We start from the raw sequence: 17,463 nt of genomic DNA, 5'->3' as shown, positions 1-17,463 counted from the left end.
AAAGTACAGCAGGTTAAACTATATCACAAATATTTACTTTTTATATCAGCAGTTACACAAGAATGCTATCTGGATTGAGAAAATATGTTTTTAAATTAATTTATATATTAGAAATGTTTTAAGTAAAATGCAAGCAAAATTTAAAATTCAAGCTATTAGCTCTTTTTCATTTGTAGAACCACAGACATACCTACCACAAAATAATCTTCTTTACCGTAAACAGATTTAACACTTTTAATGTTATTTTGAAGTAAACATTTAAAAATATGTATTGTTTTAAATATTAACAAATATTTTTCTTAGTAAAACACACCTGTTATTTTTGTTCCCTCCTTGGTCTCCGAGGGCACTCCAACACCATACTCATTTTCTCCAGAAACACGGAAGTAGTAAATGGCACCTTCTTGCAAGCCAGTCACTTTGTAGGACAGGCGATGACAATTGTTTGTCACAGTGACCCATGCTTTTTTACTAGCTTCTCGTTTTTCAATAACATAGTTCTTTACAGGTGCTCCACCATCATTTTCAGGAACATCCCAAGATAACACAGCAGATTCTTTAGTTACATCTTTTGCTGTAATATTAGATGGTGGGCCAGGAGTATCAAGAACTTTTACAATTAAAGTCAGGGTAGCAGTGTTCAGAATATTTTGCAATGTTAATGTGTATTTTCCAGAATCGTTTCTTGTTGCTTTTTCAATAGTAAGAGATGTGCAATTATCTGAAGTATCAATGCTTGCTCGTGTACGAAGATCAGTGTCTGGTTTGTTCCATGTTACATTTGGGACTGGTTTGCCTCTGAAAGGAACAGTCATTGTGAATGATCCACCAGCCTTTACAATTAAAGTCTTTCGCATTTCACTGTCAATATCAAAGGCAGGTTCTTCTTCTCTCTCCTTTGCCACCTGAGGTTCTGAGACATCACTTGGTTCACTGACACCAATTTTGTTAATGGATTTCACTCTAAAGACGTACTCAGAGCCTGATATTAATCCAGTTATGGTGTATTCTGTGCCTCTTAAATTCTGAATAGCCATTGTCCAATCAGTTTCATCAGTTTTCTTGTATTCAACTGTGTATCCTGTTACTGGAGCACCTCCATCAAACAGTGGCTTTGTCCACCCAATTGTGATATTTGATCTTGTAGAATCCATAATCTTAGGTTTAGATGGGGGAGATGGCAAGAAGATTGGATCTTCTGCCCTAATTAATGGTGTGGTCTCACTTGGAAGACTAAGGCCAGCTGCATTTTCTGCATAAACCCGGAATTCATATTCACATCCTTCACGGAGACCAGATGATTTCACTCTTAAATCATAGACTGGCTTTTTGTTTACACGAATCCATCTTAGGCTAGTTTTCTCACGCCTTTCAATTACGTAGCCAGAGATCTCATTGCCTCCATCAGACTCAGGTCTTGCCCAGCACAGAGTTATTGAATCTTTGCTCACATTGGTGATCTCTAAAGATGTGGGTGGACTTGGAACTGTAAATGGGTCTAGGGCTTTGACAGCAACACTTTCTAGAGGCTCACCAACGCCATATTTGTTAACTCCCATTACTCTGAAAATATACTCATTACCCTTCAGTAGTTTTGTCACCTTACAGGATGTTGTTCTAAGCTCTCCTTCACAAAGTGTCCATGCAATTCTGCTGGTCTCACGTTTTTCTACAACATAATAATCAATATCTGCACCACCATTTTCTTGAGGGGGTCCCCATGATAAATGGCATTTTTCAGCAGTAAGGCCATTTATTTCTAATGGGCCTGCAGGTGGGCCAGGTCTATCAAGTACCTTGCAATTAATTGCCAAAGATCTTGTTCCTGCAACATTTTGTAATGTTAGTACATACTGTCCTGAATCACCTCGGATACAGTCCTTAATGGTTATTGCAGTAGTGTGATCTGTCGAGACTATTTCAACTCTAGCTTTTCCTTCAAGCTCCTTGCCATCCTTTGTCCATGAAATCACTGGTATCGGCCGTCCTGCAATATCAGCATTGACTTTAAACACTTCTCCAGCTTTCACAACTACAACATCCCTGAATTTGGCATCCATCATAATTCTTGGAGCCTCTACATCATCTTTTACAGTCACAGGTCCAGTTGATTCAGATGGCTGACTGAAGAGTCCAGCGGCATTCTTTGCAATCACACGGAATTCATATCGCTGGTCTTCTGTAAGTCCACCTACATCAAAGTATGTTTCTTGTACATTAGTAAAATTACACTTCAGCCAACGACCATCTGGTATCTCTCTGCGTTCAATAATATATCCTGTTACTTTAGCTCCACCATCATATTCTGGCTTAGTCCATTTCAGTGAGACACATGTTCTTGTAATGTTAGTAACTTCTGGTTGACCAGGAGGATCACACGGATCTCTTGCAGCAACTGGTTCACATGATTTACTGCATTTGCCTATGCCGGCAATGTTTTCAGCATACACACGATATTCATACAGCAGTCCTTCATCGAGGCCTGTAACTTTCATTTGTGTATCAGGTATAAGGCTCTTGTTGACTTTTGTCCAAAGAATGCTGCTTCTTTCTTTACGCTCCAAGTGATATCCTAGTACTCTGCTACCTCCATCATTAACTGGTATCTGCCAAGTTACAACCATGAAAGTTTTAGTTGCATGCACCACATGAGGAGTTCCAGGTGGTCCTGGAGGCTTAAATGGATACTCTGCCACAACAGAAGGAGAATTAGTGTAAGTGCTTTTCCCATAGCGGTTTTCTGCACAAATGCGGAACTGATATTCAGAGCCAGTGGTGAGTCGAGATACTTTAATTGATGTTCTTGCAACTGCTGCAGATACTACATCCCATGTTGTTGTGGTAGTTTCTCGCTTCTCCACAATGTAATTGCTAATATGGCACCCACCATCATATGCTGGAGGTTTCCAAGACAGAGTTATGCTATCAGCACTAACTTCATCAATATGCACATCAGTTGGTGGTCCTGGTCTGTCAAGGACAACTACAGTTAAAGAAGCTGTTGTTGATCCGGCAGTATTTGAAAGATGTAATTCATAATGTCCCAAATCTTCATTTGAAGCTTCCTTGATGGACAGTGAAGTTGAAGTCTTTGATGTCTGAATATTTACCCTGGTTGTCTCTTTTAAGGCATTTCCATCCTTCTTCCAGCTAATGGTGGGAAGAGGTCGCCCTCTGAATGGCACATCAATCTTAAGATCATCTCCAGCTTTCACAGTGTATGTGTTGAAAAGGAGTTCAGCAGATGGCTGGATTTCAATATCTTTTGCAATGACTGGGATACCAAGTTCTCTTGGATCACTTTTTCCTTTTTCATTAACAGCAATAACTCTGAAACTGTACTCTTCTCCCATACTTAAGCCCGTTATTGTTGCTTCTAATGTTTTCACCTGTGTACATGCACTCCATTTTATACTTCCTTTAGTTTGCATTTCTACTATATAACCAGTAATTTTACTGCCACCATCGCTCTCTGGCTTTTCCCATTTAATTGAAACAGAGTTGCGAGTCACATCAACAAGAACGACCTTTGCAGGTGGAGAAGGTGGTTCAGAAACCTTAACTGGGTCAGGTGTTTCTGCTGGTAAGCCAACCCCATATTCATTTACAGCTAGAACACGGAAGAAGTAACTACATCCTTCTTGTAGTTGAGTTATTTTGAAGGAATTCTTAGTGCAATTGTTTGTAACTGTGGCATATGCCTTTCTTGTGGATTCTCGCTTTTCAACTACATAGTTGGTAATTTTAGCTCCACCATCAATAAGTGGTGGTTCCCAGGCTAATGCTACAAAATCTTTCTTCACTTCTCTGATTGTCAGGTTTATAGGTGCACTAGGTGTATCAAGCACTCTGACATTTACAAAAGCTGATTTTTTGCCACTGTTGTTCTCTAAAGTAAGATTGTATCTACCACTGTCAAATCTATTAACATTGTCAATGACCAGCATTGTATAGGAACTGGTGACTTCAATCTGAGCTCGCTCACTAATTGTTCCTTCTGCTTTCTCCCATTTAACTTCAGGTTCTGGTCTTCCTTTGATGGTGACAAACAGGCGCAATGTACCACTAGCACGTACAGTGACTACTTTTCTGAGATCTGCATCAAGTTCAATTTCAGGAGGTTCAATCTTGTCTGCTGCTATGACTGTACCAGGTATAGTAGCAGGTTCTCCTACTCCTTCTGAGTTGATGGCACAGATGCGGAAGTTATACTCCTGGTTCTCTTTAAGTTTTGTTACAGTGAACTGTTTTGCTTGTAGGCCAGTTGGAGGGGTGCAGGTAGTCCATTCATCAGCAGCAGCTTCTTTTACTTCTACTACATATCCCTTAACTGGAGCACCACCATCATAAATGGGCTTACTCCAGGCAAGGGAAACTGATGACCTGGAAGTGTCTGTAACCTTTGGATTGCTTGGTGGACCTGGTGGATATAACACATCACAAGCACGATAGAAAATGGATGGCTCACTGGGTTGCCCTACCCCTGCAGCATTTTCAGCAGAAACTCTAAATTCATAGAAATGCCCATCGGTAAGACCTGTTACTCTGAATCGCAAGTCCGTCAGCCTTTTCTTATTGCATTTGGTCCACCGGATACCATCTTTATCACGTTTTTCAAGTATGTAACCTTCGATTTCAGCTCCCCCATCATCTTCAGGGCGACCCCATGTTACCACCATAGAATCTTTTGTGATTGCTGAAACTTCAGGTGTTGATGGAGGACCGGGGGACTTGTAAGGATTCCGAGCCACAATTGGCTCAGATTCCAAGGGTTCTCCAGTTCCATATTTGTTCACTGCCATCACACGGAAAATGTACTCATTGCCAGCAAGGAGTCTGGTTACTTTGTAGTTGAGAGCCTGCACGTCTGTTGCTACTTGCGTCCATGAAAGCCTGCTTGTCTCTCTCTTCTCAATGATATAGTGTGAGATACTAGAACCACCATCATGTAAAGGTGGAGCCCATGCCAAGTAGCATTTTTCTGCAGTGACACCTGTAACCTTCAAAGGTCCTTCTGGAGGTCCTGGCCTGTCAAGCACTTTTACGGTGATTGGTATAGATTTTGTGCCACCAACATTTCTGAGGTTGAGAGTATACTGACCTCCATCTAATCTTATACAGTCTTTGACAGTAAGAATCGTTTTCTGAATGGTAGATTTAATTTCCATTCTTGCAGTTGCTTCTTCAAGGTCTTTACCATCTTTTGACCATGTAATGTCAGGAATAGGTTTGCCGTGGATATCAGCTTCAAGAACAAAGGTTTCTCCAGCATGAACTACAATGACATCTTTGTATTTAGGATCCAGTGAAGCCCTTGGCGCTTCAATTTCATCTCTGGCAGTAATTGGCCCTGTACTTTCAGATGGTTCACTCAAGCAACCTGCTGCATTTCTTGCAATTACTCTAAATTCATATCGTTGGTCTTCAACGAGACCGCTTACTGTAAATTCTGTTTCCAACACATTTGTAAAGCTTGCTTTCATCCAGCGGCCATCAGGTAGTTCTTTCTTTTCTACAATGTATCCAGTTATTTTGCTTCCACCATCATATTCTGGTTTTTTCCACTTCAGTGTGATATTATTTCTTGTAACAACAATGGCCTCTGGGCGGCCAGGTGGGTCACAAGGATCTCGGGCAACATATAATTCTGATACTTTGCTGACTTTGCCAATGCCAACAATGTTTTCAGCAGAAACTCTGAACTCGTATTCAAGACCTTCTTCAAGGCCATCTGTTTTATATTTGGTGTCTGCAATAAGTGACTTGTTCTGTTTTGTCCAAAGAATGCTGTTCTTATCTTTACGCTCAAGATGGTAGCCAAGAACTTTGCTTCCTCCATCATTAACTGGTTCATGCCATTGTACAATCATATGGTCCTTGGAAGCTGCTGTTACAAATGGGGTTCCAGGTGGCCCAGGCACCTTGTAGGGGTATTGCACAACAACTGGTTTTGAATCCAAAGGAGAGCTCTTCCCATATCTGTTTTCAGCAGAAATCCTGAACTGATATTCAGAACCTGTTTTAAGCTTTGTTGCTTTGATAGTTGTTCTTGCAACAGTTGCTGATACAATGCTCCATATGGTAGTGCTTGTGTCACGCTTTTCTACTATATAGTTGCTTATCTGACAGCCACCAGTATAATCAGGTGGATCCCATGATAAAACAACAAAGTCTGCACTAACTTCATCAAAGCGGACAGGTCCTCGTGGTGGGCCAGGCTTTTCCAGTACAATTATGCTCAGGTGCTCTGTTGCGGTACCTGCTGTGTTTGTTGCTGTTACTGTATATTTACCGAAGTCTTCCTTGTTGCTTTCTTTAATATGTAAGATAGTCGATGTTGATGTATCCTGAATATGTAGCCTGGTTGTCTGTTTCAGTGGCTGCTCATCTTTTGCCCAAGTAATAGTAGGTTTGGGTCTACCTATAAATGGTACTTCTACCTTCAGATCTTCTCCAGCCTGTACACTGTATGTATTAAACATCAATTTGAAACTTGGCTCAATTGTCAAGTCTTTAGCTATCACAGGAATTCCAAGTGCTCTGGGATCACTTTTGCCTTTTTCATTGTAGGCAATCACACGAAATTGATATTCCTGTCCTGGACTCAAGCCAGAGACAACTGCATTGCATGTTTTGGTCTCACTAACAACACTCCATTTGTCTGTTCCTTTAGGCAGCATTTCAACAATGTATCCCAAAATTCTGCTACCTCCATCATGTTCAGGTTTTTCCCATGTAAGTGATGCACTTCTCTGAGTCACATCAGTCAGTGTTACTTTCCCAGGAGGCAGAGGTGGCTCTGAGGCTTTGACAGCATCTGTGGTTTCAGCTGGAACACCAACTCCAAATTCATTTTCAGCCATAACTCTGAAGTAATAAATTGCTCCTTCTGTAAGATTTTCAACTTTAAAACTTGTCTTGCCACACTTAGCACTTACATTTGCAAATGCCTTCCTGGTTGACTCACGCTTGTCTATTACATAGTTCTTTACCTTTGCACCACCATCAATAATGGGTGGTTCCCAAGATAATACAGCAGAATCCTTCTTTATATCCTTTACCACCAAGTTTTGTGGTGGTCCTGGTGTGTCCAAGACTTTTACCGTAACAAATGCAGATTTGGAACCACTGCTGTTCTCCAATTTAAGGATGTACTTTGCAGCATCATTTCTATCACAGTTGTCAATTGAAAGTTGTGTGTAGTTTATGCCTTTATCAATCTGAACTTTTTCTGTGAATTCACCTTCTTCTCGAGACCATGTGATGTCAGGTGTTGGTCGTCCCCTGAACGGTATGTGGATCCTAGCAGACCCCCCAGCTCTAACCACTATTCCTTTCCTTAGCTCTGAATCAATATCAAGTTCTGGAGCTTCAAGTTTGTCTTCTGGTTTAATAGTACCAGGAACTGATGCAGCCTCTCCTACACCAATCTTGTTGAGGGCACATACTCGTAGTTTATATTCTTGATGTTCGGTAAGCTTTTTGATTTCAAACCGAGTGGCACGTACACCTGTCTGTGGAGTAACAAGTGACCATTCATCTTCATCTGCTTTACAGATTTCTACAAGGTATCCCTGGATTTCACAACCACCATCATAAATAGGTTTACTCCAACCAAGTGTAATTGAACTTTTGGTGGTATCCACAACATGTGCATTTGTTGGTGGGCCAGGCTTGAACATGGGGTCACAAGCTTTAAAGTAAGGAGAAACTTGACTTGATTCACCCACTCCAGCAGCATTTTCAGCAGAAACTCTGAATTCATATTCATGATCCTCTGTTAACCCTGTAACTCTTAATCGCAAATCTGTAATCCGGCGTTTATTGCATTTTATCCATCTGATGCCTGCTCGGTCTCTCTTTTCTACAATGTAACCTATGATTTCACTACCTCCATCACTATCTGGTCGGTTCCAGCAGACAGTCATAGAATCCTTTGTGATGTTGGTAATTTCCAAGGCCTTCGGTGGTCCAGGAACCACAAATGGATTTTTCATCATTACTGGCACAGATTCTAACGGCTCACCAACACCATATTTGTTCACTGCCATAATACGGAAAATGTATTCATTTCCTTCCAAGAGTTTTGTTACTTTCAGCATTGTAGGCAAAACCTCTGAAGCAACAATAGTCCACGCTAGGCGACTAGTTTCTCTCTTCTCTACAATGTAATGAGAAATATCACTGCCACCATCATGAAGAGGAGGAGACCATGCCAATGAACATTTTTCAGCTGTAACTCCTGTCACTTGAACTGGGCCCTCTGGAGGTCCTGGTCTGTCCAGAACTTTTACATTTACTGGTACTGTCTTTGTTCCTGCAACATTAGAGGCTTCTAAAATGTACTGTCCACCATCAACCCTAACAGCATCTTTTACAATTATTAATGCACTGAAATCTGTGTTCTTTATTTCATATCTAGCAGTTTCCTCAAGCTCTTTATCTCCTTTGTACCACTTAATGGTTGGTAGTGGCTTTCCATGAACATCAGCCTCAAGTCTGAATGTTTCACCAGCACTGACAACAATTGTGTCTTTGTACTTTGGATCCATTGAAATTCGTGGAAGTTCAACTTCATCCCTTGCTGTTATTGGTCCTGTACTGTCAGAAGGTTTGCTTATTGCACCTGCAGCATTCTTTGCAATTACTCTAAACTCATATCTTTGGTCTTCAGTAAGCCCTGTTACAGTGAACTGAGTTTCAATGATATTTGTGAAGCTAGCTTTCATCCAGCGACCATCTGGTAAGTCACGTTTCTCTACAATATAGCCAGTAATCTTACTTCCACCATCATATTCTGGTTTGGTCCACTGTAGAGTAATAGAGCTCCTTTTTATTATTATAGCTTCTGGGCGACCTGGAGGATCACAAGGGTCACGAGCCACATAGCACTCTGAAACTTTACTTGTTTTCCCTACACCAACAATATTTTCTGCAGAAACTCGAAACTCATATTCAATTCCTTCTTCAAGGTTAGTTGTCTTAAAACTTGTGTCCTGGATAATACTTTTATTCACTTTAGCCCATAAAATGCTGTTTTTCTCCTTTCTCTCAAGATGGTAGCCCAACACTCTACTGCCACCATCATTTATTGGTTCATGCCACTGTACGACCATGGAGTCTTTTGTAACCGTTGTCACAAATGGTGTGCCAGGAGGTCCTGGTTCTTTGTAGGGGTACTGTGCTACAACAGGTGCAGATTCCAGTGCAAAGCTCTGCCCATACCTGTTCTCAGCAAATATTCTGAACTGGTATTCTGAACCAGTTTTCAGTTTAGTCACCTTCAGCGTAGTTCTTGCAACAGTAGCTGAAACTGTTTCCCATACAGTGGTGGTTGTATCTCTCTTGTGAACAACATAGTTGGTGATTTGGCAGCCGCCTGTGTACGCTGGGGGATTCCATGATAGGGTAATACTTTCTGCACTTATTTCATCAAATTTCACCGGTCCTACTGGTGGGTCAGGTTTGTCTAGCGTTATAATTTCAACAGAGGCAGACTTTTGCCCAACAACGTTAGCAACAGTGATTTCATAAGTGCCACCGTCCTCTTTGCTAGTTTCTTTAATATTCAATATAGTGAGATCAGTCAAATCGCTCACATTGACTCTTGTTGTCTGCCTTAATGGCTGGCCATCCTTTACCCAGGTAACGGTTGGTTTAGGTCGACCTGCAATTGGTACTTCTACTTTCAGATCTTGTCCCACTTGGATACTGTAACTGTGAAAAGCAGGTCTTACATCAGGTTCAATCACCAGGTCTTTGGCAATGATTGGAACTGCAAGTGCTCTAGGATCACTTTTACCCTTTTCATTTACAGCCATTACTCTAAAAAGATATTCTTCCCCTTGGGTTAGGTTAGTAATAACTGCTTCAAGTGTTTTAACACGAGCACATTCTGACCACTTCTCACTACCCTTTGCTTGCATTTCAACAATGTATTGTATGATTTTGCTGCCACCATCATGTTCAGGTTTTTCCCAGCTTAGTGAGACACTGTTTCTTGTGACATCATCCACTGTTATTTTCCCTGGTGGCTGTGGAACTTCAGCAACTTTAATTGGGTCACTGGTTTCCTCAGGGAGGCCGATTCCATATTCATTCTCAGCAGAGATTCTGAAGAAGTAATAGCAGCCCTCCTGAAGTTGATCTACTTTCCATGAAGTCTTGTGGCAGTTTGTTACAACAGCTGCATATGACTTTCTTGTTGCTTCACGCTTTTCAATAATGTAATTTTTAATTTTTGCTCCACCGTCCAAGAGAGGAGGCTCCCATGAAAGTGAAACAGAGTCTTTAGTGATCTCTCTGATTTTTAAATTAACAGGTGCACTTGGGGTATCCAGTACTCTTACAGTGACAAAGGCAGACTTTGTTCCACTGCTGTTTTCTAAAGTCAGAGTATACTTTCCGGTATCAAATCTGTTTACATTGTCTAGGACAAGGGAAGTAAAACTGCTAGTGGTATCAATAATAGCTGCCTCTCTGATCTCACCATCCATTTTACCCCATTTTACTTCAGGTGTTGGACGACCTCTGATGGGAACAAACAGTCTTAAGGAACCTCCTGCTCTCACATTTACAATCTTCCTTAATTCCATGTCAAGGTCAAGGTCTGGTGCTTCCATCTTTTCTTCCACGATAACAGAATCAAGAACATCTGCATGCTCTCCAACTCCTGCTTTATTAACTGCACATATGCGGAATTTGTATTCATGTTTTTCCACTAACTTTTCTACTTCCATGTGAGTATTCTTAATTCCGGTTGGAGGGGTACAAATTGACCATTCACCATCACTTACATCACATTTTTCCACAATGTATCCCTGAATTTCAGAGCCACCATCATAGATAGGTTTACTCCATGAAAGGAAAACTGAAGATCTTGTAACATCCACAACTTTAGGATTATTGGGTGGACCTGGCTTGTAAATAGGATCACATGCTTTGTAGTAAGTGGAAGGTGGGCTTGGTTCACTAAGACCAGCAGCATTTTCAGCTGAAACTCTATACTCATAATCGTGATTTTCTATAAGCCCAGTCACTCTGTATCGCAGTTCACTTATCAGGCGTTTGTTGCATCTTGTCCAACGAATGCCTTCCTTATCTCGTTTTTCAAGAACATAGCCCAAGATTTCACTACCACCATCTGAGGCTGGCCTTTCCCATACAACTATCATAGAATCCTTGGTAATGGCTGTGACTTCTGGTGCCTTTGGTGGAAGTGGCACTACAAATGGGTTCTTGGCAAGTACTGGTTCAGACTCGAGAGGTTCACCAATGCCGTATTTGTTCACTGCCATGATGCGGAAAACATATTCATTTCCTTCTAAAAGTTTTGTAACTTTGCAATTTAGGGTTTGCACATTTGAATCAACGACTGTCCACACCAAACGACTGGTCTCCCTTTTTTCTACAACATAGTGTGAAATATCACTACCACCATCTTGGAGTGGAGGTTTCCATGATAGCATGCATTTTTCAGCAGTAACGCCTGTAATCTCAACAGGTCCTTCCGGTGGTCCAGGTCTATCAAGAACTTTGACATTAACAGGAACTTTCTTTTCACCTGCAACATTTTTTGCCAGTAGTACATACTGACCACTGTCAATTCTAATGGCTTCCTTCACACTGAGACTTGTTGCAAAATCGGTAGTTTTTATTTCCATACGAGCAGTGTTTGTCAGCTCGCTATCGCCTTTTAACCACTGAATGGAAGGTATTGGTTTACCATGGACATCAGCGTCAAGCTTGAATGACTCACCAGCATTCACTACAATAGTGTCTTTGTATTTTGGATCCATACTTATGTGAGGTGGTTCTACTTCATCTCTTGCTGTAATTGCCCCTGAGCTCTCAGATGGTTCACTGAAAACACCTGCAGCATTTCGTGCTATAACACGGAACTCATACCTCTGGTTTTCAACTAGACCAGTTACTTCAAACTGAGTATCAATGACATTTGTAAAGCTTGCTTTCATCCAGCGACCATCAGGCAGCTCCTTCTTTTCAACAACGTAGCCTGTGATCTTACTTCCACCATCATATACAGGTTTCTTCCACTGAAGTGTTACTGAGCTTCTTGTGACAATTATAGGTTCTGGACGACCTGGAGGGTCACATGGGTCATGTGCAGTATAGCATTCAGATGCTCTACTTGCCTTTCCAATGCCCACTATGTTTTCTGCATAAACTCTGAACTCATATTCAAGACCTTCCTCAAGGCCAGTTGTCTTAAATTTAGTATCTGGAATAGGTGTTTTATTCAGTTTAGCCCAGAGAATGCTGTTTCTTTCTTTACGCTCCAAGTGATACCCAATGATCTTGCTACCACCATCATTGACTGGTTCATTCCATTGTACCACCATGCTGTCTTTTGAGACATTTGTTACAAAAGGTGTTCCAGGTGGACCAGGAACTTTAAACGGGTATTGAGCTATGATTGGCTCTGAAGTGAGATAGGTACTTTTCCCATACCTGTTCTCAGCTGCGATTCTGAACTGATATTCACAGCCAGTTTTTAATCGACATGCTTTTATAGTTGTTCTTGCAACAGTAGCTGACACAATATGCCAAGTGGTGGTGGAAGTGTCTCTTTTTTCTACAATGTAATTATTGATAGAGCTACCACCATCATATTTGGGTGGTTCCCAGGAAATGGTAATGCTATCTGCTGTTACTTCATCTACTTTTACTGGTCCAGTTGGAGGTCCTGGTTTGTCAAGGACAACAATATTTAGGGTCTCAGTTGCTTCACCTGCAGAGTTTGTAAGTTTAACTAAATATGACCCCACATCTTCTCTGCATGCTTCTTTTATTGTTAACACTGTGTTATTTTCTGAACTTTCTGCATTTACTCTTGTAGTCTGCTTCAGTGCCACATTATCTTTATGCCAAAACACTGCTGGTTTGGGTCGACCAACAAAAGGAACATCAACCTTTAAGTCCTCTCCGGCTAGAACACTGAAAGTGGTAAACAGTAGTTTGAAAGCTGGTGGAATCACAAGATCTTTTGCAACAACTGGTATACCCAGCTGGCGAGGATCACTGATACCTTTCTCATTCTGAGCTGAAACGCGGAAGGTGTATTCTTCACCTTGGATCAATCCTGTAATAGTGGCTTCAGTAACTTTTACTGTAGCACAGGTAGACCACTTTTCACTGCCTTTGCTTTGCATTTCGACAATGTAGCCCAGAATTCTGCTACCACCATCATGTTCAGGTTTTTCCCAAGATAAGGATACGCTATTTCTTGTCACATCCAACAAAGTTATTTTCCCTGGTGGAAGTGGTCTTTCTGATACTTTTACGGATTCTGATGTTTCAACTGGAAGGCCTATTCCATACTCATTTTCAGCTAGGACTCTGAAGTAATAGTTGCAGCCTTCTTGCAGTGAATCAACTTTCCAGCTGGTCTTGTGGCAATTGGCATTAACAGTTGAATAAGCTTTTCTCGTCGATTCACGTTTTTCAACAATGTAATTTTTTATTTTAGAGCCACCATCTATGAGAGGAGGCTCCCATGTGAGTGTAACTGATGATTTTGTAACTTCTTTTATTTTCAAATCTTGAGGCGCCCCTGGGGTATCAAGAACTCTGACATTCACAAATGCTGATTTACTACCTGAGCTGTTTTCAATTGTCAGTATGTATTTGCCACTATCAAATCTATTTACATTTTCAACAATAAGTAGAGTATATGAACTTGTTGATTCAATGCTTGCTCTATCCAAAGATTCCCCATGTTCTCTTGTCCATTTAACTTCAGGTGCTGGTCTTCCTTTAATTGGAACAAAGAGTCTTAGAGTACAGCAGGCTCTAATAGTGACAACCTTACGTAGTTCTGCATCAAGTTCAATCTCTGGAGGTAGCATTCTTTCTTCAGCTTTTGGAGTCCCAGGAACAAGAGCAGGTTCTCCAAGACCTTCAGAGTTCATAGCATATATTCGTATTTTATACTCTTGATTTTCTTTCAGGTCAGTGATGGTAAAAGAAGTGGCCTTTAGACCTATTGGTGGAGTTACAATCTTCCACTCATCTTCTTCAGGTAGTGCAATCTCAACCATGTAACCTGTAATCTCTGAACCACCATCATATATGGGTTTGTTCCATGCTATTGTAATTGAGGACTTGCTACTATCCAAAACACGAGGATTACCTGGGGGACCAGGCTTAAATACGGTATCACAAGCTTTATAGAATGGACTGGTTGGGCTTGGCTCACTGACTCCAGCAGCATTTTCAGCCATGACTCTGTATTCATACTCATGGCCTTCTGTCAGTCCAGACACTTTATAACGTAAGTCAGTAACAACCCGTTTGTTACATTTCACCCATCGTAGACCAGTCCTGTCTCGACGTTCCACAATGTAGTTAGTTATTGGGCTCCCACCATCAGAATCAGGATGGCCCCAACAGACAACCATAGAATCTTTTGTAATTGCTGTAACTTCAGGTGTTTTAGGTGGGTCGGGTGGCACGTATGGATTTACTGCAAGAATGGGCTCTGATTCCAGAGGCTCACCAACTCCATATTTGTTAACAGCCATAACACGGAACACGTACTCATTACCCTTCAACAGCTTAGTAACCTTCAGTTTAGTTAATGGAACTTCTGTGGCTACAGCTGTCCATGCCAATCTACTGGTTTCACGTTTTTCAACCACATAATGGTCAATCTTTGCTCCTCCATCATCCAGTGGAGGTAGCCATGACAGTACACATTTTTCTGCAGTGACTTCTGACACAGCCAAAGGCCCTTCTGGGGGACCAGGTCTATCAAGAACTTTAACGTTGAAGATATGCTTGGCAAAGCCACCAGGATTCGTTGCAGTAAGTGTATAGGCACCACCATCTCTTCTTGAAGAATCTTTATTGATAAGAACAGTAGAGAAATCTGCTATTTTTATTTCTAATTTTGCTGTGTCTTCAAGTTCTTTTTCTCCTTTTGTCCATGCCATAGTTGGTGGAGGGCGACCTGAAACATCAGCCTCAAGTCTGAAAACTTCACCTGCTTTCAGCACTAAAGTGTCTTTGTATTTTGCATCCACCTTTATCTTTGGTGCTTCAATGTCATCTCTACAAGTTATTGCATCTGATGGCTCAGAGGGCTGACTAACAGCCCCACCAGCATTCCTAGCAATCACACGGAATTCATAGGCAGCATCTTCTGTCAAACCACTTACAGTGAATTCAGTCTCTAGTATATTGCTGAAATTAGCCTTCAGCCAACGGCCACTAGGAAGGTCTCTTTTTTCAACGGTGTAGCCAGTTATCTTAAAACCGCCATTATATTCTGGTTTAGTCCACTTCAGTGTAACTGCATGTCTTGTAATGTTCAGAGGTATCGGCTTACCAGGTGGATCTATTGGGTCTAGGGCGAACACAGGCTCAGATGGCTTGCTTGGTTTACTTTTCCCAGCCAGATTTTCTGCGATAACACGGAATTCATATGCAATGCCATCGGTAAGTCCGGTTGATTTAAAGATATTGCCTGATACCAGCATTTTACTTACAGTCTGCCAAAGAATGCTATTTCGTTCTTTTCGTTCAATGTGATATCCCAGAATTGGGCTTCCACCATCAGTAACTGGCTCATTCCAACTAATGGTCATGGTTTCTTTGGTGACTGCAATCACCTGAGGAGTGCCAGGAGGCCCAGGTACCTTAAATGGGTAGTTGGCAACTACAGACTCTGAAGTAATGGCTGGACCAATTCCGTATCTGTTTTGAGCTTTAACGCGGAACTGATATTCAACTCCAGTAGTCAGACGAATGGCTTTAAATGTAGTACGTATCACTGTAGTTGCCAATTCAGTCCATGTGGTACTGTCAGTCTGACGCATTTCTACAACATAGTTACTTATTGGTACACCACCATCGTTCAAAGGGGGCTCCCATGAGAATGTTACAAAGTCAGATGAAATTTCATCAAATTTGATTGGTCCAGTAGGAGGCCCAGGTATGTCATGAACCTGAACTGTGATTACTTCACTAACCTCTCCAACAATATTTTTAGCTGACAGTGGATATTGACCGCTATCACTTCTTTTACATTCATTGATGGTTAGTATGGTTGCAGTTGCGGTATTCTCATAATTTACCCTTTGTGTTTGCTTAAGTATCTGGTCTTCTTTCTTCCAAGTCACAGTAGGCCTTGGACGACCAAGCACAGGGATTTCAATCTTGATATTGTCACCAGCTTTGGCAATGACTGTTTTCTGGTAGATACCACGGAGGTCAAACTCTGGTAGCATCGTTTGCTCCTTGATAATAACTGGCCTGCTTTCTCTTGGGGCACTTCTTCCAGCACTGTTAACCGCCATAACCTGGAAAGTATACTCTTCATTTTCAGTTAGATTCTTTACTACACAGTCCAGAGTTTTTACAGTAGTGATGTGTGCCCACTGGTTGGTTCCTTTTCTCTGTGCTTCAATAACATACCCAGTGATTTTGCTGCCACCATCATGTTCTGGTTTTGGCCAGGCCAGGCTAACTGAATTCCGTGTTACATCCATAATATTAAGGCTCTCAGGTGGGGATGGTGCCTCAGAAGCTCTTACTGGTTCTGCAGTTTCAGCTGGTTCACCAATACCGTACTCATTTTCGGCCAGCACTCTGAAATAGTATTCACATCCCTCAGCCAAATTAGGAATCCTGAAGGAACACTTCTGGCAGTTGGTTGTGACTGTTGAATATGCTTTTCGAGTCGATTCACGTTTCTCAACAATATAGTTTGTTATACGTGAACCACCATCTATCAGAGGCATATCCCACTGCAGGGTGATGCTGTCTTTGGTTATTTCTCTAGGCTTAAGGTTTATTGGTGGACCTGGTGTATCCAAGACTTTTACATTTACAAAGCCAGTCTTCTTACCAGCAGCATTTTCAAGAGTCATTAGGTATTTTCCTGCATCATATCTGGTGCATTCTGTGACAATCAAGAGTGTAAAAGAGTCTGTATTTTCAATACTGGCACGTCCTTTGAGTGAAACACCATCTTTTGTCCAAGTAACTTCTGGAGTTGGCCTTCCTTTAATGGGCACAAAAATCCGAATAGTTAATCCAGCTCTAACAACAAGCGTTCTTCTTAGCTCAGCATCTAATTCAAAGTCAGGAATCTCTTCCCGGTCTTTTATTTCCACACTGGGAATAATTGCTGGTTCACCAACACCTGCAGCATTCATGGCAGAGATTCTGAAATTGTATTTGGCTCCTGTCTGCAGATGAGCAACAACAAACTGAGTGATTCTTAAAGCAGTCCCTGTTGTGTCTTTTACCCATTCTTCTTCTCCTTCCTTTTGATGCTCTACTATATAGCCAATGATGTCAAGTCCACCATCATAGTGAGGCTTGCCCCAGGCTAAAGATGCACTTGTCTTTGTAGTATCAGTCACTCTTGGATTTGCAGGTGGACCTGGTGGGTCTGAAAAGTGAGGAAAAGGTAAAACATTACATTACAGAAGCAGT

General features: G+C 41.4%; 1 protein-coding gene across 1 annotated transcript in view; it reads right to left on the bottom strand.

The window, feature by feature from the left end:
* The window catches only part of TTN (titin), a 241,668-nt gene that overhangs the window by 27,747 nt on the left and 196,458 nt on the right, over positions 1–17,463 (bottom strand). Inside the window, 1 exon segment of the mRNA XM_026852428.1 lies at positions 314–17,419. Within this exon segment, the coding sequence (XP_026708229.1) occupies positions 314–17,419 (17,106 nt within the window).

This window comes from Athene cunicularia (assembly GCF_003259725.1).
Source record: "Athene cunicularia isolate RWA chromosome 7 unlocalized genomic scaffold, athCun1 chr7_part1, whole genome shotgun sequence".
NCBI classification, from domain to species: Eukaryota; Metazoa; Chordata; class Aves; order Strigiformes; family Strigidae; genus Athene; species Athene cunicularia.
This window is presented reverse-complemented; position numbering and strand designations above follow the sequence as displayed.